The sequence below is a fragment of the Macrosteles quadrilineatus genome, unplaced genomic scaffold, assembly GCF_028750875.1.
Source record: "Macrosteles quadrilineatus isolate MER2022 unplaced genomic scaffold, UCM_ALF_1.0 Scaffold_9__3_contigs__length_116548681, whole genome shotgun sequence".
Lineage (NCBI taxonomy): Eukaryota > Metazoa > Arthropoda > Insecta > Hemiptera > Cicadellidae > Macrosteles > Macrosteles quadrilineatus.
In genome coordinates, this window is record NW_026542602.1 from 37,629,703 (window position 1) to 37,653,653 (window position 23,951).

Genomic DNA, 23,951 nt, shown 5'->3' on the forward strand with positions numbered 1-23,951 from the left:
TTGACTGCAGACGATGTTCTCAACTTTACTGTGGCCTTGGAAGATGTTAATAATTTCTTAGTAACTGTGGAGGATGTTCACAATTTTGTTGTGACCTCAGAAGACATTCACAATTTTGCTGTGACCGTGGACAATGTTCATGATGTTTCAGGATTTCCCAGAAAATTTTTTAAATTAAAGTACCGGGAGTTACTAGTCTATGGTGACCTTGTGTTTCCTAAATATTGTTCCATAATAACCTTACAGCACATTTTTCTTTAAGTACTGTCTTTTGGTTACAGTAAAATTTTCCTTGAATCAAAAAAATATATGCTAGTTTCCCTTTACTTTCTATCTGGATTATCGAATGCCAGATACTCACCAAGGTTAGGGAAGATGTCCTCTAGTCCGTCGTCAGATTCCTCAGAGTCTGATGGCTCTTGGAACTCCATCAGTAAATTGTCACTGTCCACCAATCGACTCTCTTTAACAGGCTCAGGCTCCGGCTCTCTTTCTCTCACGTGCATTATCTGGCTGAGACTGCTGCCTACAACACACAGAGTAAATAAGAACGTTCAACCCAATTAAAATTTTTGGTGAACTGGTTTTATATTCTTAAGCCCACCTAGAGGGTAGGATAGCCTAGCTAGAGGGTCGGATTGAAGAATTTGTAGGAAAATGTTGTGGTCTTAAATTTAATTTAGAAAATTCTTATGACCAGATTTGTTCTAACTGGTAGCAATTTTGCAGTGATAGCAAGTGACAGACGATGATGATATCTCAACGAACCCACAAGATGTTTTTGATTTCACCGGTGATGATGTCAATGTCTGTTCGATTGCAGATGTCCACGATTTTCCAGTAATTAATCACGGCTTTTGGGCTTATCGTGAGATGAAGAGTGATCACAAGAGATAATAATAAACCCGACACAGTTGCGGGAGCTGAATATAAGTAAACAATTGAGGGTGATGCCTTGAGTGATTTTGTTCTCACTAAGACAAACGTTTTTCCCTGTATAATTTATTGAGATCCCAAGAATCGTTTCCATCTTAATGCTAGGTACCAAATTTTCTAGAGATCAAACCAGCAACCAACCTATAAGTTGTGATATATAGACAACAAAAAATTAGATGTTATCACTCCAATTATTTATTTTAACTTTTTTGAAATTACCGAAACGCAAGTTGTTGCATTTAACTGTGCGACATACCTCTTCCTCTGCCGCGGAGGCCAGGACGGCCCCTGCCTCTAGCCAGCAGTGGATTTGTCAGTATCTTGTTGGTACTCTTGATGGGAGGAGTAGGCAATCCTGGCTCTAGTTTGGGTTTCACCAGAGGCCTCGGCATCGGAGAGGCAGTCACTTCTGGCCGAACCTCACTCTCAATCTCCGCCTTCTTCTTTGCAATCAATAGTTTTTGCTGGAAGGTAGTTTTGAAAATAAGAGTTTGAAAAAATAAAAAGTAAAAAAATTAAATAATGATATAATAATATACTGTAAACTTTTTTATTCTCAGGTAAAACCTATATAATTTAAAACCTGAGAATAATTTATTTGAAATAACTGGTATAGCCAAGACAAGGTATACAAATTTCTGAAACAACATTCAATAGGCCTAGTAGAACATAATTCAAGAGTAAACCAAAATTAAATTACACCTTTATAATTTGCTATTTTTTTTCACAATAAGCCATTAATGACCATAAGGTTTTTGGGTATTACTACTATTAATGTAAAATAAAATATCTCATGACTGAATACAAAAAATGGAAAAACACTATAGTAGTTTACACAAGTTAGTTTACATTTGCGTAAGGAAGGATAGTCTAAACGACACAAGTAGAAAATGTAAGGTACGAGTCTTGGTCAGTGCCTTTTAAACTTCTACGAGTGTAGACCAGTAGATGAAGATGAGATAGGAAAAATAATTTCAACTTAAAAAAACTAATCATCTAGTGGTCATGACGAAGTACCCTTGAAACTAATCAAATTCGTAGGGAAATCACTGTTAAAACCACTGGTGCATTTAATAAAGAGTTGATTAATAACCGGTATTTTCCCTGACTGCTTAAAAATTTCTAAAGTTATACCCATTTAAAAAAGGTGAAAAGTATGAAATCTGTAATTATCGCCCTGTGTCAATTTTGCCCTCTATATAAAACATATACGAACATGTAATGTATAATAGATTGGTTTATCATCTTCATAATAATAATCTCTTTTACAAACAGCATGGTTTTCGTAAGGTAAATCTAGTAAGTTGATTAACGGATTATTTCAATTAATTTTTAAATGGCTTTGATGTAATGGCTATCATTATTTTACCTTAATTTATGTATGTATATACAAGATAAATAATAAATTTGACTATGGCGCAGTGACACTAACCTGCGGCGTGGCATGGAGGCCGCCTTCACTAGCCAGTGGCCTCTTGATCAGAGGACTGATGGGAGGTCGGCCTCTACCAGGGTTGCTCAGTCTTGGTTTCAACATTGGCTGAATCTTAGCATTAGCATTGGGAGTTTGATTCTGAGGTCTGTAACACAATATTCTTGAATTGCATGTATTGCACTAAAACTAGTTCTTGAAAAAGAATAAGCAAAAAGCAAATATGTTGTTTATGGTACCGTGTGTCAGTAAACATTCATTTACCTATATCGCTTACAAGGTGATATCCTGAACAGTGGCAAAAATACAAGGTTTATTTTTTTAAAGGAAAAAACACTTGACTTAGGAATACAGCAAAAGGAACATGTACCCATCCAATTTACCTAAGAAAACAGTCCAGGAAGTTTACCACCAATTCCATCTGAACAAACCCGTTTGAAAGGGAAAACATTAAGATTGTGGACTGTTTGTGAGCTATTAAGATTGAAAATAGTATTTAAAACGGCAATCAAAATAAAACATGGGGTACAATGTATTACTAGGGTATGAATAATTATCTAAAGTCGGGACCACGAAAGTTTGCAGTTGAGGGAGGAGCCTATTTACCATGTGATTTCGAAGGAGCCAATGAGGACAGTGCGGTGTTGCCAAATCTAATAATACCAGCTGATTTCAAAATATTGTTTAGTGTTTTAATAAGTGTTGTCAACGGGCGATATGGCAACGTCGCACTAGCCTTGCCTTGTGATTGGCTGCCGCCAACTGCAAACTTTCGTGGTCCCGACTGTAAGAAATGCACTCCTTATTATTGTTACAATTATTCAGATAAAAATGTAGGCTACAATGTTGTTTTGTACTAATCTTTTTTAAGACATTTTATGTTTCATGCTTTCAGTTCCACCACATTGTTTTATCCCTTAAAGGCAAACCTAAAATGTGTACCTACATTATAAATTTCAGAATTACCACTAGTAACTGCACTCATCTATCAATACAGTGAAATTCCGACTAACAAAAGTGAAGGGGGTAAGGCTAATTCGGAAAATCTATTCGTCCAGTTAATCAATGGTAAGAATTCATAGGCTATTTTGTTTCAAAGATATCTACAGTCTTTTTGTACGTTATTTTAATTACAATCATCTTAAAATCTACAATTTTATAACAAAAAGTCATTAAAAATATCAAAAACTGTTTTTAAAACTTATCTTTGCCATGGTATGAGATCACTGTTGTCTGCTCCTACACAATCTGTTGGTCAAGCTGGGCCAACTACCCACAGTAGATGGTTCCTATACCCTATTTACATTTTTTATTGTTTTGAATTTTTTATAGAGGTCCGGCTTTTGTCGAAAGAGGATTTACTGTAATTTCTGTTATGTGTCCGTTAGGACCTGGGAAAACAAACCTCCTGTCAATCTAACATCCAATCTGTTACCTGATCATTGGGGAGCCGGTAGGTTTCAGCAATCCTGATGGTCTGGGAGACAGCCCTGATTTGAGAGGTTTCAGCAGTCCTGTAGGTTTAGGAGTCCCAGGTGAAGTGGTTGTAGTCTGTGTGGTCGGAGTGGAGGCTATTGTCTTGCGAATCACACCAACCTACAAAACAAAAACTTGTATTGGAGAGAGAACCTTCGGCAACAACCAAACCGAAATCAATCTTTTGTCAGAAAGTAAAACCTGATGGTACTATCCGTAAGGAAAATTATTTGTGGGTTTAGAATGGAACTTCAAATTATATATTTTGTAAGATTAGTTTCTTCAATCTCTTCTCTGAGGAAATTATATTAGTACGAAATATCATTATGATGTTTTGATTGTTTTGTAATCTTTTACTTTGTATCTATTAACCCCTGGACTCAAACTCTTTCAGGTAAGCTAGTGGAATTCTATCCTTATTAAAAAAAAAAAATATTTAGTCTCATTGTGGGATTTTAAAAAGCAATTGAATTATTATGACATTTTAAGATTTCTACAGTATAAAGAGCAACAATAAAATGGTTTGGTAATGACAGAAGGAGTGTGAGAAGACAGGATTTGCAGAACAATGAGGTGAGGGTTATAAGAGGGAAAGAGACAGAGAGGGAGACCTAGATAGCATTTGATTGAGATAAAGAGGGCTGTGGAGAAGAGAGGAGTGAGGTGGCTCATAGGTTGACACATAGACCTGTTAATAACCAGAAAAGAAGCTAAATTAAATTAGGTTTGTGCAATGCTGAGACACCAGAATGTGTATTTTCTTAAGGTGAAGATAACTGAAGGAAAGCAAAATAATTAACAACTCCTGTGGTTGTGTAAACATTATCACCGCCTTCTACAATTGCAGCAACATTCTGATTAACTCCCATGGCTGTGCAAACATCGCCATCTTCTCCTGCGGTCACAGAAATTTTATCTTCGTCATCCACGCGGTTACGGAAAAAGCGTGAATGTTTCGATCACCTATCTTTGCAAACGTGTTGGGTCTCTGTATCGGCATCGACTCGACTGCCGATTCTCTGAAGATCAATTCTCAATACCGATAGCAATGTACGAGAATTTGTACATTCGAGGATCGACATCATTCCAAGTGATTAATCCATAATCCTGTGGTATAATTATTAAAGTAGATATCACCACAGAGAAGAAAGAAATAGAGGATACATTCAATGGTACGCTTTAAGTGGTGTTTAGAGCGAATTCAATTCATCGTCCAGTTCCGCCCTCCTTTCCCCCCTACAACACTCACACAGTAGGAAGACCCTGTGCGCTACAACTGCTGTAGAAATATGCTATGTAACCATTGCTGTTGGGGCTCTTCCTTTCTCGATACTAGTACATTTCCACCGCAACATACCAGAGCTATATGCACACGGTTGTCCCATAAGCTTGTATCCTCTGTATCTTACTTCTCTGTGATATCACACAGCTCGACCAATCTACCTTCTGCTGTGGAGTGCCAGCCTCAGATCTTGGCAACACAACCACGCCACTACTGGACTTCTGAGGTGAGGCTGAACTGTCCTCGCTACTCTTTTCTGACTTCACAAAGGGTTTTTTCAACACACCCTGTAAAGACAAACAAAAATAACAGTTTGCATTTGAGATTGTACCACTGAAAAACTACAAGTTAAAAAGAAGAGATGTATTGAAAGATAATTCAGCTAGATTATTGAAGAAATTAAGAGTCCAGAGACAGACACACAATACAAGGTGAAAACCACTAAAACTTATATTCTGTCCAAATATTTTCTTAGGTAAGCTAGCTGAGTAAATTTCCCCATACCTTTTCATCCTGATCAGCTACTTCAGTTTAATTTAATATAAGTTTAAAATAAGATGTTAGAATGTATTATTAATTTAAAAAGATGTTGGAATTTTATTATTCTTAAGTAAACTTTTATCAATTTCAGACCTAAGTAATTGAACATTTATAAATTTAGAGACTATCTTAATTTCTGGAATTTTACATGTTTACACTATTAATGTTAGAAAATAAAAAAAAATGTATTAAACATGTATGTTTCAATAACATGTCTATTGAAACTTAAAAAGCCAACTATGGAGAGAAATGTTTTTATTTTCCTCAATTTTTGTTATTTAGGAAATCTCACTGAAATCTCCTTGGCATTTTGAACGTGTTTTAAACTAGTTCTATTACAATTTGGCTACATTGAAAATGTTACAGTTTAAGCACTGTTTTCCAAAAATTTGCTTATGTGTATTTTAAATAATATTGGCATTCTTTAGAGTTAATGTTTTTTAAATGATATTGGGAGACTTCAAACTTGTGTCCAAACGGATCGGATGGAAGAAAACAAAAATAAAATAAAATTTAAAAAGGCATCCATTCATACAAGTTGACATGTAAAAATAAGAATTGCTTCAAAAGTAATTGGGAAATTTTGTTGGAGGAAATAACGGGAAACTGGGTGAGATTCACAAAAGCAATGGAATACTAACGGATTTTTGAAGAGTGGAGAGTGTTTTGTTGTTATCCACTTTGACAATGCCGGACTTATTTGACATGATGTAGACTCCGGATGACAGGTTTGGTATCTGCTTCTGGTCCATGGTGACAACACCTTTAGCACTAGCCACCAACACCTGACCACACAAAACGCACTCAACACTCAACCTACTTGTTGGAAATTAAGGAATAGGGAATAGGGATGAATTATCAAAGGATTTTGAACCATTCTACATAATGTGGAATATCTTCGAACTCCGTACTGTCTTTTATGAAAAAGATTTTGGTAGGAAGTGTTGATTTAAGTGAAGAATAAAGGTAAGCTAAAATAGTAGAAAATTGTTTGTGAATCTGAAATGAATCAGATGAAAGATTTTTTTGTGAGATTATCAACATATTGTTTCAAGTAGGTCTGTTAAAAAAATATTGTAAATATGATTTCTCAAAAATGAAACGTAAGAAGCAGAAGTTCACTGAATACATAATATTTATCTTTATATAGTAATTTAATTTCTCTTCAGAGCTTTTTGATGAGTAGCCTAGTTATTGTTTTTTTTTTTAAGTTGAATCGTTTATATAATTTTAGTAAAAAACATTGTTGATTTATTTTCAAAATTGTAGAAACAAAGCGGTAATAAACAAGGTGTATCGAGGCAAGAACAAACAAACATTTTGATGTAGCGTGGCAGTGAACTGTATTTATATCCCACTGCTGAAATGCAATGCAGCCATTATGTGTCCAGCACCAAGACAGTGGTGTTGAGTCAGGTTAAACTTGTAATTGTACCCTCCTGCTGTACCTTACTGGTTGAATTCACAAACCAGCAAGATAAGTGTATACTCCATTCCACTGTACCAGTTCCATTCCAGTTCACTGTGCGGTACGGATTATCCTCAAACCGTAAATCAAACGGTATTGTCAAGAGACAATAACTGCCCTACACATCAGGATCCAAACATGTTTCCAGTGTTTCAACTAATGTTTAAAGCAAAACAACTCCCCTCATTACATGTACTGTGTGGTGAACTTGGGATTGAGTATAGTGACAGCTGAAAGGCCTACCTGCTGCTTGGAAGGGCTGAGTGTAGACATCTTCCTCACGACGGGAGACTTCTGAGGAGAGCTGGCAGCAGTGTTATCTTCTTCCTCAGACTCCAGTCCCAGCTCTGCAGCTAGGTTCTCTCCGTTCACTTGTGCGTTGGGAGTCCTCGGAGTAGTGGCTGAAACAGTAAATCAGAAATTTTACAGAAAATGTTTAAGTCTCTGAAAACTAGGGATGGGTGTTATAAAAGTGGGATGATGGTGTTACTAGCTTTTAAGGAAAAAACTGAAACTGAGAATTTATGTCTTGATTACGGACAACAATTATGACTTTTTACAATCGGGATGATGATGATAGTAGTAATGTGATCAAAGATTTTTTCTTAAAGAAATTATAATGCACTTTACACTAAGTTTATGATTAGAAAAACCTAATACTACTTTCCTATTGCCATTATACAAGACAAGCCTTAAAGTTTTATTGAGTGTTTAGGAACAGATAAAAACTAATATTTACTATTGTTTAGATTATTATTGCATACATTTTCCATCAGTTATTAGGGAAACTTGAGTTTTCCCTGCAATAAACCCTGTAACAACATAAATATTCAATACATGTTATTTTATGTATAATGAATAAAGAATTATTTGATTTGATTTGAACCATAAAGAAAATTATTATTAGCGTGGTTTAGGCTAAAATATTAATGTGTGGTAATTTTATCTATTTAAAACTAAAAACCCGATTAAAAATAACAAAAAACAGACAACTGAAAAAAAAATTTCCCCTCATTCAGAGAAAATTCTGAATATAAGAAAATCCCTTCCCGATGATCAAGACATTTTCCCTAAAAATTCTCTGAAATGTTGGGACCCATCCATTCTTTCTTAGTATTCTAAAGTTCAACTAACAACAAACATCCATAAAGGACCACATTTATTCTTACCTAGGGGAGGTCGATTCCGGGGTCGGCCGAGGGACTGCTTGAAGCCGTCCGAGTCACTGTCTTCACTGTCCCTCTCCACCTTCACCTTCTTGACTACCACATCGTCTTCTTCTCCCTCATACTCAGAGTCTGACTCTGACAACTTCCGCTTCAGTCCCACTGTCAAACACAACACATGCATAAATAGCTGACTGCAACTTTATTAATTTGTTGGACAAAGTAATAACGAAAATTTTACATTTGCCTGAATTGATATACAATTAAATCTATTTAAATAAAATTAGGTTAAACGAGTAACTAGGTTTGCTGCTACAGGGTGGCTAATAAATTTTGTTTTATGGTAAAATATTAATAGCTTAATATATCCATAAACAAGCAAACTACAACATTTTGCAATATTCTCCATAAGAATAACATGGGAATCTTAAATTTACAATTTTTTGAATTTTCCGTAACCAATAATCGCACAAAACCACTTAAATGTACTAAATTACCGGTACATGTCTTTTTAAGCTCTTTAAAAAGAAATTGGAAAATTTTGTTGATGGTCAAAAATGAGAAAAACCAATTTTTACGTCATAAAACCCCGTTCCCATCATCCGATCATGCTGGTTCAAGAACTCATTCAAGTTTATCCCGCCTTACACCTTAAAACCAATTTTCATCAAAATCAAACAAAAATTGTTTTTAGCCTCTGGGGACATCAAAATGAAAAAGTAAATCGGTCCCGGGCTCAAGTCTTACCATGAGACCTACGGTAATAGGGTAGTAGCTACTTCCCTATAGGGGAATTCGCTGAAATTAAATCAAATGGAAAATCAGCTAGGCAACAGGAATTGTTCATAGTGGCCACCAACATGAATCAAAGATAAAATCCAAAAAACAATTGTCCGTTATTTTAAGACATTAATTTTGTATATACAGATGTAGTTTAACATGACAGTAATTTAAAAATAACGTAAAAAGCTACTGATGTAGAGGGGGTTTTACACTAATGAATCTAAATCGTTAAAGAGTTTAAGTTCACTTTGTAGAATTTTTTTCATAGGTAATGGTAACATAAGGACCATACCCCTAACATTCACTTATTAGTTTATTTATCTCTTTTATTTCATTGCAATGCTAAAATAACTGAAATATTTGATTTAAAACGTTATAAAAGACATGTTGTAATATAGGGATTAAGAGTATGTTTTTTAAGAATTGTTAAGATGGCCTACCTGAATGGGAACGAGTCCATTCTGGCAAAAGGAACAACTTTAGGCTGTACCTCCTGATTTGCATATTGAATTGAATATTGCTATTTTCCATCTTTTGTCAACTTGTTCACACTTATATTACGATAGCAGCAAGTTAGTTAGACAGCACACCTCTGATGGTCCGTAACATCCACCAGGAGTGAATGAATTATATTATGCATTATTGTTGTAGTCCTCAAGATTATCTAGTTTAAGAAGTCCTTAAGTCATTTAGATTTTACAATACTCACAGCCATCATCATCGGAGGGTTTGACAATGGAGCCGCACCACTGCTTCACCTGATCCATCGCCTTTTGTTTGCTGCTACGTTGAGGTCTCCTGCGAGCAGAACATCAGTATAAATTATGTTTTGAGCCTTTCATAATAAAATGTTATATCACAAAAATAATTATGATATGCCTGACATAGTATGAAATGTTACTAGAATGACTACATGAAACCAGAATCCGTAAGATAATTTGTTTTGGCAAGACACTCGCCGGATGTCTGGCATTGAACTACAGTATGTTAAACACAAGCTATGTGTCCGTACCCAGCACTGGTTGTGACTGGAGTTGGGGGTGGCCTCTTGTTGGGGACGACTGGAGGTTTGATCCTGTAAGGGGTTTCCTGCTTGCCTCCACCGCTGGACTGCTTGCCCAGCCCTGCCTGCTTGGCCGCTTGCTGCTTGGCCAACGCTTCCTCAAACGCCTTCAGTAGATGCTGGCAAGTGCCCAGGTTCTCTGCTGGCTCCCATGTGTTTTGCTCTCTGCAGAACAATTGGTTTTTTTTTTTTAGTTTACTCTTATTCAATTTGTAAGATACCGACACACACAAGGGTACACACCCTCATTCATTGACTTTTGGTTATTAAGTAGACATCCCATATTTTTTTTCCTAATAGCTTAGTTGAAATAGCCGTAGTCTAAAATTCTATTTCTTCCCTGAATTTCTTTTTACTGAGATACTTGATGAAACATAAAAGACAATGTAGCTTACAATAACTCGTCCTATCGGTTTGACCTTGTTATAGAGTTATTGTGTTCGGCAGAAATCAGTAATTTATGCCTCACACTCTATCACAGGCTCAAATCAACTACTGTATTTCAAACCCAATTTTAAGGTTATTTATTTCTACGGAAAGTAAATAAAAGAAACGTCTTATAACACTTAAAACATATATTTACGTTTATACTGTTACTCACAAGACAGTAAATATACATAAAAGATGGTAAGTGGTGATCGATTTCAATTGGACACTCCAATCATCATCAGACTCAATAGGTGAATGTGCACTTACTTGGGTCATTCGCCTATTGGGTCTGATGATTTGATTGGAGTGTCCAATCAAAATCAATCACCATTTACCATCTTTTATGTATATTTACTGTCTTGTGAGAAACAGTATAAGCTAAATATATGTTGTAAATGTTTTAATACGTTTCTTTTATTTACTTTCCATAAATTTAATAACACATGCAATGCTGATCAAGAAGTTATTGATTTATTTCTAGCTCATATGTAATTTAAAGGAACTATGATTTTTGGTTCATTCAGTGCTATAATTTATCTTTGCGAATCAAAAAACTACTTACAATAATAATATCTATGGTTCTTACCGTCAACGCAATCAGGGGTAATATTTCACTACGGCCGTTTCGGTAATGACTCCATCGTCAGGTGCGTAGTGGTACACTAATCTATAGTCTTGTCACATGTTACACGAATTTGCAATGCAAATGAAGAAAATTTGTGTAACATGTGACAAGACTATAGTTTTTGTACCACTACGCACCTGACGATGGAGTCATCTCCGAAACAGCCGTAGTGGAATATTACCCCTGATTGCGTTGACGGTAAGAACCATAGATATTATTATTATGTTTTCACGCAATCTGCCACACTCAAGAATATAAACTACTTACGATGGGTATCCTTCCCATTTTAATAGATATTCATAGTGCTTCTTTTTTATGTTGTATCTTCGGGAGACAATCTTTTCAACGACAAATTCTTCTTCTTCATTACCAGCTGAAGAAGGTACTTGTGGCTGTGACTTTTCTGGCTGCTTTTGTTTGGCAGCTGATCTTTGACTCTGGAACATGTTAAAACTACTTTAGAAACAGCTTAAATTATACTTCTACAGCAAATTGATCAAAACTAATTTTAATAATATGTTTCTTGTTTGGTTAGAACAGATTTAAGAACAACCTATCTAACTTCTTAATATGTTCAAGAGTTATACCTAGTAGTCTGTTAGAGTAAGACAGGAAAGATAAGAATGTGACAATCAATGAAGAAACTACCCATAAGAAATAAAGCAGAGAAACAGAATAAAATAAGACTACAATACAACTATAGAGGTGAGGCAAATAAATAAATCAAATTGTAGATTTTGTTTTAACTAAAAACAGTTTCCAAATTTAAAATATCCACCATATAAGGCACTGTTTTCCTAATAAAAACCTTTTATTTAATGTATTACCGGTGCATATGGTACCTATTCTCTTATGATATCCTTTTGACTCCTTGTGGGCGTGCCCAGTATGATGGAAAAAAAATCATATATATGCTTGGAAAAGTAGTTTATTAGGTATAAAGTGCTTGATTCGGAAAGCTTTGTTGCATTTTCAGTGATGGTTAAAAAATAAAATGCCTTTCCCGGCCTCTTCTACATTATAAAAAATATAAGTTTCTAATGTTGAGGAAAAAATAAAATACAATGTTTTAACTAGGTCTACTTGTGTATAAAAATTTACAAAGTAGAATGACTTTAAATTGTATTCATAAACTTAATAGCGGCCTCAGTAATTCTGTCACCTTAGTGGCTAGTAGACAAGTCTGAAAAGTTAACAGGATTATTGAGACAAATCAACTTTATCTGTTAGCTTAGTTTTGGATCATCACCGCTTACCACGGTTATTTTATTAGTTAGATTTAAGTTTTATTAATTTTCTGGTGACAAAAGTTTGCAGTTTTTTTTTATAAATTAGTCCAATCAGGTCTCGGATAAAAGAGTTGAGTATTTATAGTTTACTCACCTGAGGTGGTAGCTGCAATTGCATTGCTTTGCAAAAGTCACATTTCCAATGGGCTTTTCTGACACCAAGTTTTGAAAAGGCACTGTGGGTTTTTAACCGTGTACATTCTATGTGATAGTATCCGTAACACCCGCCAGCGCATAGCACTCCTCCTTTGGGGTTGCTTATCGGCCTCTTACACTTGTCACAATTCTGAATTTCATCTGACTGCATAACAGAATTTGTGTAAATTAATGAAACAATCTAAATGATTTTTTAAATGCATGTGATTATGAAGCCGTTTTTATTTATTTTTGTTATTTGATTGATTTAGCTTACCTCCAGGAACTTATAGATTTACTAAAACGGTCTGATAAAATAATACTCATATTTTATTCAAGTCAGGCTATGGATTAATAAGAAAATTTCCTCAAGTAATTTGACCTCTTTTCAGTCTTTAGTAGGCTAGATCTACAAATTCGTGAACTCAAATTTTATCAGCTAGCTTAACTCTTAACTCTTTAAAAAATCCCTAAACATTTATCTTTTAAATCTTAGACACAGATAGAAAATTTGTCATGGAATTTAAAATTGAAAAGTTATTGATATAGGAACTCCAACTCATACCTTCAAAACTAAGTTTAACTAATCTATTTAGGAGGGAGGGAAATCAAAATTGTAGTTATATGAAAATAATTTGTTAACAGAAACTAGCAAAATGAATTAATGAATTAATGACTCGCCTGATGAAGAAATTGATGATAATGGTGATGGAAAAAAATTTTAGAAATGAAAAATTCTGATGTTCTTAAACTAAACAGTGTAAAAATGATTAGTGATATTGATATTCCAGCTTTGACTGGATTTGTGAGCTAATCTTGATATGTTTTAGGCGCTTCTCACCTGACGGGATTTGGGCCTAGATTCTAGATCACTAATTCTCAGGAATATTTTATTTTATAATTGGGAAGGAAAATGCCTGCAGTAATTTCTTAAATTAAAAAATAAACTTTAAACAAAGAAAACAGACTATTTTTAATATTCCTATTAGAAAATGGAAACTAAGCCGGCGAAATTTACCTAACACTTAAAGGTTCATTACTTGGCAAGAGGAACAACTATGTTTTACAGTCAGAAAAATGCAGAATGTATTTAGTAAGACTTATAACTAATTTTAATTCGCTACAAATTTTAAAAGACTTAGAAACTGTGATGATCCAAAACCAAATTTTACAGAAATAGAGTATCAATTCTTGCCACAATAACATCTATCAGGAGATTCACAAAAGAGAATTTTAAGTTTCACTATACTACAGGTCAATATTATTTTCCTATATGTGACAGATAAAAAACTACAAATTACTATCACCGCAATAGAATACTGACCATACCAAGTAAAAAATATAAAGCTAATTTGGAGTGAACTTTAGTGCCTGGATCTATTTTTTTAGGTGAGTAAATTGTGTGTGTTTGATTATGTACTCCTAGTTCCTTTTCTTCCAAAAACATTCAAACAACCAAAGGCCTATGTATTCAGTATTAATGAATAGGTAAAAACTTAATTGAAAGGCATCTCATATACTTCAGCAACTTTGCATGCAATTGAAAATGAACTAAATAAATATTGTTTTTAGTTTGTTTACTAACACTAGGAATGAGGCATAACCATGCAGTTATAATTTAATTAAGTCAAAACAAATTTATATGCAGTAGAGGGATTTGAGACATGTATTACAATAGGTTGATCAAATGTTTAATAGCATCTAATGTTGTAGAAAACAACATAGAAGCAACTAGGTTTATAAAACTAACAACTATTCCATGGAGGTTTAGGATATTTAAAAATCACTATGGGTAATAAAGTTATTGGGTCATGCATGCAATGGTGTTGAAATTACGAGACGACATGAAAAAAGCATAACTAACTACGCTTTCATCAGAAATACTCACATCTGGATTAAATAAGATGTCCAGCTAAAAAAACAACGCTATTATATAGCTTATTATACGGTTATAGCACTATTATTATTTATTTTGTTCGCTATACAAGTAACAATGTTTGCATTTGTTTGGAAAGCCTTATGCTCAGCCCCCAAACTTAACTGTGAATTATCCAAGTTTCTTTCACTGTCACGCTTACATATTTGAGTTCTTTTTATAAGTAGATGGATGAGGAAAAGTTCTAAGGGTGGAAAAACAAAATGTGCAGTTCATAAGTTGCTTTTACAGTTTCAGGTTGGATGGTTACTCTATTATTGCTCCTTGTCTTCGTTCATGCCATGAATCCATGGCAAGAAACAACAACAAAAAAATACAAGAAGTTAAAGCTGAAATATGAAAAGGGGTTGGTTCCAAAAACCTCTGATTTTACACTTTGGTTTGTGTGTTGTAAGCTAACAACCATATTTTTTTTAATTACCATACTACCGATTAGCATTAGAAACTTGGCAACATTACCACAGAGGTCGGTTTTTAATAATTATGATTTATGGATCTGGAATACAACTTTAGCTATAGTTCTGAAATGTTTGTTGACAAAACCACTTTTTTTTTGTTCAAGTTCAAATGTTAATGAAACTGGTCTTAAATTAAGTAACATGATTTACAAAGCTAATGAATGGTTTATTTTTACTGAATTTAGGCAAAACACAAGAAATAGTATTTTATTTAAAGAGCTTCTAGTGCAATAAGGATAAGGTTATTAACCTTCTAGCTAGGTATCACTCTTGATTCTAGACTGTCTAGGAATCAAGAAATCAGTAATGTCTGCAAAAAACTCAGTATGGTCATCAGCCTCTTGAGGAAATTAAAAGATTGTGTTGAAATTAGTTACTTTAGAATGTATAGACTGCATTGTTATATTCCAGAGTGTCATGCCTATGTCATGGCCATGACCTGGCCAGGGTTGCCACCTTAGGTTAGGGGAAATTTGGGACATGTCCCCTTGTCCCCCCTCCACCCGGATTAACATAGGCTTAAGTATGGGCATAAGGAACGAGAATCGGGACGGGAGGCAACCCTGGACTTGGCATTCTAATCTGGGATAATGGCAGCAATGTCTATGAGTTTTTTATTGTGCAGAAGAGAGTAGGTAGTCAGAATTACTATTGCTTGCAAAATTTGGCAGAATTTTCACAGCAGGAGCTCCTCGTACATAAACACAGTTTTAGTTAACTTGTTCATCTAGCCATATTAGTATTGATTCTAAGTAATTGTTCTACTGTAAATTGTATTTTACCTAGTGTTTTATTATGCCATTGCCATTAGTAGTTTATTTTTTTATTTTTTTAAACCAGGCCAGCTTGTTTTAACTTATTAACTTATTTAATTACATAATCTTTGTTATTCTTGTCTGTGAAATATTTAATTGCATTTTAATATTGTGTAGCAATTAATTTATTATGTAGCAAATGATAAACCCTATTGCACTGTACAATGTTTAAACAAAACGGTAATAAAGATTCTTATTCTTATTCATTGCTGGCTTGGCTACATTAAATTTCACCAAAGTACTACTAATATTGCTACTGTATTAGGAACCAAACCAAACCATTCCAAAATACATTTTTCTAAGAAAACCGGAAGTAATAATAGATTTTATACAAGATCACAATCAATCATAAATTTTTAGCTTGGATTTTTTTATGGGATGACAGTAGCCTATCCTGAAACAAGTAAACCTAACGAGAATTTTTTTAAGACTGAGTAAGGGGGAAAGTACAACCCATCAAATAATAAATATAAAACTGATACAACCCCCATCGAATAGACCTATAATCAATTGATGTTACTTTTTAAATAAATCTTCCCTAAACATTCCAAATTGATTAAATTGGTTCGAGAATACGAAACACTTACCTTAACATTTTTCCTGGAATTCTCCTTGTTTTCATCGTGTTCGTCATCACTTACAACCTAAAATTAAAATTAATATTTTTAAATGTTTCAAATCAACATGAAAATGTTTAAAGGGCAATAAATATTCTTCTTTTTCATTGAATAAATCAATTGTAAAAGAATTACGATGAACATAACAAAAATTAGTTATATTAGCCTATGTATATTCACAACAAAATCGTATTTGCATAATTAACTTTAGTAGGTAGTCAGCTCTTGTGGCAAGTTTTGAGAAGTGAGTTAAAATAAAGTAGTATCAAAAATCCAGCAATATATCAGCTACGGTGGTGCCCGGTTATAAGACAACCAATTTAATTAAAGGTTGAGCAAAATCAGTCTTAAAGCAAAGATCAAATCTGATATTGTCTCACAAAAGAGGAAGTAGAGTAACGATAACCATTTAGTTTGGATTTTGCATAGGCCCAAACTATTATAGTGTAATTAGATTTTTACAATCCAAAAATTCTCCTATTTTGTCTTTGGGCAAGGTAAACGCTTAAGAGTCCTTGGAGACTAGCAGCCATTTTGGATTATTTCAAACAGCTGTTTATTTATCATCAAAAATATTTCAATTGCAAATAAAATACATTTAGTGCAACTTGGGCTCAGAAATTGTATTTGTAGTTTGGTAATTATTTTCCAATGGAGTCCATGGAGGCTTACAATTACAAACAGCCACTGAAGAGTTTACAATATCAAAATATTTTTTCAAATACCAAAGTGATTTGTTTTTTAAATATCTAGTGCACTGTGGGATTATAAATTTTCTTCCTACTTTTGTGCTCCAAGGACTCTTAAGGTAAGCTCCAAACCAGTTAGTCACAGTGTTATGGTTATCACAAAGTAAAAAATTAGATCATTGCTACTTATGATTCATTCCAAAGAGAGTGCAAAGCTCAAACGGATTACTACTGAACCGTTCCTGTTCCTTATGTTTTGAATATCCTGTGATTGTATCTGTTATCCTCACATATACAAACTACGCTAGCAACACACCCCAATTATAAAAGATCAACTTACTTCTTGTTTGATCTCCACCTCGGAGGTTATCATCTCAGGAGTTCTTCTGTTGATACTGTCCAATGTCTGGTCCACTTCCTGTCAAACAACATAGTTATTACAATAACAATGCAAACTAAAGCGAGGAGGGAAGTGTCTGCTTTCAAGATGTCTCTTGTCGAATGTGCAATACATCATTATTGCGAATCATTAGATAATACATGGAGGAACACTGTCGAAGAAAAATCCAAAAACATTGAAATAATTAGCCTATACAGTATGAATATATTGATGAAGATACAGTAGAACCTTGATAACAAGACCCTCATGGGTATTATAAAATAAGCCTGGTTATCAAGGTTGACTTCTTATTGAGGTTTGGAATAATATGTGTTTAGAGGTAAAATAAATTCAAGGGGATTTGAAAAATACACTTGTTATATCAAGGGTGACTTGTTATCGAGGTTCCACTGTATTATGCACTGCAGGCCCACTTTAACAGATGTATGTCTATTAGAAGGATGCCACTTAACTTATGCAGTACTGGAAATCAAGGTAATATTGCAGCGCCTGCCTATAGAATAGGCTTGTATGAAAACAAACTACTGATGCTGGAGGTAAATTAAACAATAACCTGCACCTGCCTAACAAGTAAATATTTTTTTTTTATTACAAAAAAGTTTCAAGTGTCACTCTTGTTGTCTCTACCTGCATATATATACTTTAGAAGAATGTATGTCAAATTAATGTTTTATTTTTTAAAGAGACTTGTTTTTAGGTTAAGTTTTGGATATAGTTTTTTGGCACCATTCTACGTTTCTGAACACAAATATGAATCAAAGACAATTTGATTTGTCGTTTCTTGTGATCTGTAAGCCCCTAAACTCTCTCCTCAGGTATGCTAGTTTTACTTCTTTTCAGGTGAAAAGGTTAAAAGCTATCCCACCAATCCCATGAACCTAAGCCCTGGTTTAACATGATATTTATTCTGAACATTAACACACACTATCCTCCTGAAGCATTAATACTCACCATATCGCCGGTGGTAATGTCTGGAGAGCCGTCAGTTCCTACATCCATAGGCTCTGTCGCAGACCCAAGATCTCCACCCCCTCCAATATCTCCAACTGCGGGTTCTGTAACTACAAGCCAACCAAATAAATCCTATGGCATAATTCAACATTCCATATTTGTTGAAGTGATATTGTGACGTACATCTTAATCTACAGGAAGCAAGTTACAAAAATTGCAAAAAAAGTGTACAAATATTACAATTGTTCACGACAGTTAAATTGATAATTAATAATAATGGTAAAAAAATATTTGTTTTTAAATATGAGAGACATTATCAGAGAAAGTCAATTTTAATTTTTTGTTTAAATATATAGCAACAACACAGATGTTAATTTTCTCCAATAAGTATCGGCCTCCAGTGCCTTCCGCCCTGGAGCAACTTCTTCACTTGCTCCACCGTCGATACGCCACTGTATATTAATGTAAGTAAAGCAACAACAACAAATAATTTAATTTGGTTACCTGAGGCAGACAAAGCTCCAGACCCTGGTGGTCTTCCAGGTTTCCGTTTGACAATTTTCCGAGCATGATCCTCTGAAAGAAGCAACAGATTCAGCAGATTTGTCAAGAAATTTAAAACAAATTGATCACAAAGACTTTTTCCTACCACCGCATGGAAATCATCACATGGCTATATCTGTAAACAGTATGCTAAATAGCCCAGCAGTAGAGTGGTAATGATGCATTTCCGCTCCCTAAATCAGCTGATTTCCCAGTTGTGGTTCCTAGAACAGCCACAGCTGTGGATCCGGTATGTTAGTTATCAATTGGTGAGAAATAACATAGGCCTAACCTTTAAAAAATCAAACATAACCAAAATGACATTTTACATCTAAAAAGTTAATCTGTGTGTTAATATAAGTTAATTATGGTGGTAGAAAAAAAATCTTGTATGTATTATAAGCTCAAGCACAAACAGTTATTGCGCTCTTAATACACAAATAGCTATTGAAAACTAATGTTTAGATATTCTATGAATGAGTAGGAAATGTACTATTTTTTTTACAAATTTATTATGTTACAATATTTTTTTTACAAATTTATTATGTTACAATATTTTTACCTCACACAACGACTTTTTAATTTATTTCATGCTAACCCTAGATATGTATTACTTACAATTGTCATAAAATGACTACTAAATTAGTTTACTACTGTTCCAACGCTAATATTGGTCTGCAGTATAATGAAGAACACACAAAATATCTGAATAACTTACCATCATCAGAGTCCTTCTTCAAAGCTGGCCTTCCTGGTTTAGGCTGCAACAAAACGTTTTACCATGTTATAATCTGTGGAAGACTGAAACTAACTTTTTGGGAAGAAGTGTACTATGCAAAGTCAAAAGCAGAAAAATTTTACTCAATGATAAATCATGACTTGGAAAGAATTGCTGCAGCAAAAGAGGACACACACAGAATTGTAAAAAAGAAGGGAATTTTTGTTCCATCTTAACATTTACCTAAATATTTATTTAAATGGCTTTGGTGGTTAATAAGTGGTAGATTATAAATTAACACTGGATGAGCTTGAGAAATCAGTTATCAAGAAAATATATTTTTTTTTATTTTTAGATCTACTAGTCCAAGTTATCCAAAACTGCAAGAATGATTTGTCAATGGAACTAAATATGAATTGCAGCCATTGTAATAACCTAAAGTACAAATAGTCCATTATATGTTCACCATGTAATATGAATAATCTATTCTATATATAATTCAGTTTTAAAAATCTTTGTACAACTAAATCTAGAGTTCTACTGGACTGATTTTATTAATTAATGGGTCGTTGGAAAGCTTAGGTCGTGTAGATTTGCAAATAATTATGAAAGTTTGTTTTTATTATGATTTATGGTGAAAATTTCAAAAAAACATGTTTTCCATAAGAAATACATTGAAAACGGTGTTTTTCACACTTTTTATTTGGGTGCGACTTTTAGCTGCCTTTTTTTAGTGTTTCCAAGAAGTGTATGGTATCAATTTGTAGGAAATTTTATTCTCTTTCAGAATATCACCTTCCACTTTGGTCGATTTCCTCACCATTTAAAAGTTATTTGCAAAAAAGCTAAGCAACCTCCGAATTTATAATAATGAGAAAATATTGAGTTTGAGATATTTTTGTTAAACTTTGTACAACTAAATCTAGACTTCTACCGGACCGATTTTGTTAATTAATGAGTCATTGGAAAGCCTTACTCATGTAGATTTGCAAATAATTATGAAAGTTTGATTTTATTTAATATTTGTGGTGGAAAAATAAAAATAACAAAAATACATTAAAAACATTTTTTTCAGGTTTTTATTTTCAAGTTTATATTTGTAGTCAGCTTTTGGCTGCCTTTATTAAATAATTTCAAGAAATACACAAAAGTTATTAGTAGGAAATTTTATTTTCTTTCAGAATATCACATGCATTTTCTACGATTTACTCACCATTTAAAAGTTATTGTCAAATTAGATAAGTGACCTCCAAATTTTTAGTTGTTAAAAATACTGAATTAGGGATATTTTTGTTAAACTTTGTACAACTAAATCTAGACTTCTACTGGACCGATTTTGTTAACTAATGTATCGTTGGAAAGCCTAATTTGTGTAGATTTGCAAATAATTATGAAAGTTTGATTTTATTAAATATTTGTGGTGAATAAAGAATAAAAAGCAAAAATACATTAAAAACTGTTTTTTTTTATAGTTAATATTTAAAAATTTCAATTTATAGTTAACTTTAGGTTGCCTTTTTTGAATATTTTCAAAAAACGCCTAAGAGTACTTTGTAGCAAATTTTATTCTCTTTCAGAATATCACCTTCCACTTTGGTCGATTTCCTCACCGTTTAAGAGTTATTTGCAAAAAAACTTAGCAACCTCCTAATTTATTGTGGTGAGAAAATATTGAATTGGAGAGATTTTTGTTAAGTTTCTACAACTAAATTTACAGTTCTACTGGTCCGATTTTATTAATTAATAGGTCAATAAAATCTGTGTAGATTTCCAAATAATTAGTAAAGTTTGAGTTTTATTTATTTATGGTAGTAATGCGTTTGTCGGTATGAATAATCTGAAAAAATTTATGGTAGTAATAATGGGTTAGCCAGTATGCATCATCTGATCATATGGAACACATGTATTAACCTATAGTTTAACAGCTGATTGTTTTATTGTTATTTCCTTGATTTTTCTTTGTTTACATTTAGCTGTTTACTATTTGAATTGGTGGTTGAGGTCCGTAAAGTGTGTTTCTAAAGTGATGTTTTTAATCTGTACCATTAATAAGTATTGATAAGTTAAGTGATGTATGGATTTCATAACCAAAAATTATTATTTTAAACTGTCAATTATAAATTATTCAAATTTAATTTATAATTCACAGTTTAAAATAGTATTTAATATTCATTATTTTGAACTGTTAATTGTAAACTCAATATTTTACATTAGTTGAAAAATGAATAACTTTACTCTTCACTACATCGTTGGTGATGGAAACTGTTTCTTTAAAAGTGTCTCATTTTTATGCCATAAATCTCAATCCAGATACAGTGATATACGATCCACGATAGTTGATGAAGTCGTCAATAACTGGGACTACTATTGTCCTTTGATCGTAGGGGATAAGACATATAGACTAGAAGTAAAAAACGCGACGGAATACAGAAATTTGATGACCAAAGATGGGGAATACGCCGGTAATGTCGAAATCGAAGCTGCAGCAAGAGTTTTTGACTGCCAATTCAAAATATATGCTGAGAAATTGGATTATTTTGTAACGGTTGGTGAAGGCACAAGATTCTCAGGAAATGTGGATGCTGGGCATTACGATGTTTTGATAGACAATAGTATGCCTGAGAATCAAGAGGATATAATCTTACCAAAATCAAAACGTGGCCGTGCATCAAAAAATAGAAAAAGTAAAACATGTTCTGGCAGACGTGAATCAACAGCTCATGAAAATAAATTGAAGAAACCAAATTATAGTATAGATAAAGATTTACTCCAAGAGGTAAAAAAGTGTTTATCAAGCAATCAAAAGGATTTTTTTTTTTTTTTTTTTAAGGGAGAGGAGAGAAAATGCTTTTACGCACACAGGTAGCCAGCCTGTAGTGTGAGACTCCTGAATCTATCGCAGACTACTCACTAAAAAACCCCCTCTACTCTGTTGGACACAGACCTGGAATTGTTTGTCACATTACTTCAAGTCAGGCCAACATGTTACCTAAGCCCTCAGGGCTCTCACCGTTTATGGCATTTGGATACTTTAAGACCTACACCGCATCCCGGTCAAGGTCGAGCTTCTTGGCGCGGAGAATACCCTGGATGTAATGTGACACACAGGTCCAATTGTCCTCACCCTCCGTCATCATCGGTATGACCGTGTCCACCGACAGCAGTCCTACTAACTGTTGAGCCTCCAGGCGGGGCCTTTCCCAACGCTGGCAGTGGAAAAATGTATGTTCCACGTCATCGGGAATGCCTGGGCAGTATATGCAATCGGGTGACACGGCTTTGCCCATCCTGAACAGGTACGACCGGAAAAAGCCGTGACCCGTCAGAAATTGGGTGAGGTAGAAGTCCACCTCTCCGCACCGCCGATTAACCCAAGGTTGGACTTGCTTTATCAGTCGCCTGGTCCAGCGTCCCCGAGTCTCCTGTTCCCAGCTCTCTTGCCACAGCTGGTAGGTGCGGGTGCGTTCCTCTGTTCGTGCCTGGTCCTCCCCACGGCGCTGATAAATTGCTTTTCTCTCCGCCGCCAAAAGTTTGACGGGGATGACTCCAGCAACCACCAGGACGGCGGGTTCGGACACTGTTCGGTAGGCGGATGCAACTCTTAGTGCTGCCTGACGCTGCACTCGGGCAAGCCGCATCCTATATACCTCCTTATTTAGAGCGTCTGCCCACACCTCAGCACCGTACAAGAGTACGGACTGGACAGAAGACATTAACAGCCTTCTACGGCTGGACCGAGGCCCTCCGACATTGGCCATCAACCGGCTAAGAGAGGAGACCACCCTAGCGGCCTTGTCCGCCGTACGGAAAATCTGATCCCGCCAGCTAAGCTTGCTGTCCACCATAATCCCAAGGTACTTGGCAGAACGAACGGTCTGGACTTCAACGGCCCCTACCCTCAACGGCACGATGGTGTCAATCCGTTTTTTTGTTAATATCACGATCTCAGTTTTGCTCAAAGCAAGCGAGAGACCGTGGTCTGTCATCCATGCGTTTATAGTACGCATAACTCGGTTCAGCTTTAGCTGAGCCAGCTCAACGCTACGTGCAGCTATCAAAACTGCAACGTCGTCCGCGTACCCAACCAAAACAGTTTCCTCAGGCATTTCAGACCTCAGGAGGCTGTCATACGCGACATTCCAGAGGTCCGGGCCGAGTATGGAACCTTGGGCAGCACCGGAAGTGACACTCATCGTCCGT

The 23,951-nt window shown here is 34.7% G+C and overlaps 1 protein-coding gene across 8 annotated transcripts in view; it reads right to left on the reverse strand.

Annotated features, from left to right (window-relative positions):
* LOC129002118 (uncharacterized) overlaps nt 1-23,951 on the reverse strand; it is a 54,793-nt gene that overhangs the window by 6,242 nt on the left and 24,600 nt on the right. For 4 of the 8 annotated variants that reach the window (XM_054429697.1, XM_054429691.1, XM_054429692.1 and 1 more), the window contains exons 8-25: nt 19,752-19,794; nt 18,995-19,066; nt 18,491-18,600; nt 17,480-17,557; nt 16,421-16,477; nt 14,513-14,536; nt 12,584-12,790; nt 11,468-11,637; nt 10,096-10,311; nt 9,793-9,881; nt 8,304-8,462; nt 7,378-7,535; nt 6,308-6,451; nt 5,288-5,413; nt 3,804-3,964; nt 2,369-2,516; nt 1,193-1,400; nt 362-526 (exon numbers count right to left, since the gene is read on the reverse strand). In XM_054429697.1, coding sequence (XP_054285672.1) covers nt 362-526; nt 1,193-1,400; nt 2,369-2,516; nt 3,804-3,964; nt 5,288-5,413; nt 6,308-6,451; nt 7,378-7,535; nt 8,304-8,462; nt 9,793-9,881; nt 10,096-10,311; nt 11,468-11,637; nt 12,584-12,790; nt 14,513-14,536; nt 16,421-16,477; nt 17,480-17,557; nt 18,491-18,600; nt 18,995-19,066; nt 19,752-19,794 — 2,335 coding nt within the window. The remainder of the gene's footprint in view (nt 1-361; nt 527-1,192; nt 1,401-2,368; nt 2,517-3,803; nt 3,965-5,287; nt 5,414-6,307; nt 6,452-7,377; nt 7,536-8,303; nt 8,463-9,792; nt 9,882-10,095; nt 10,312-11,467; nt 11,638-12,583; nt 12,791-14,512; nt 14,537-16,420; nt 16,478-17,479; nt 17,558-18,490; nt 18,601-18,994; nt 19,067-19,751; nt 19,795-23,951) is intronic. The other 4 variants (XM_054429693.1, XM_054429695.1, XM_054429694.1 and 1 more) reach the window with 4 other exon arrangements.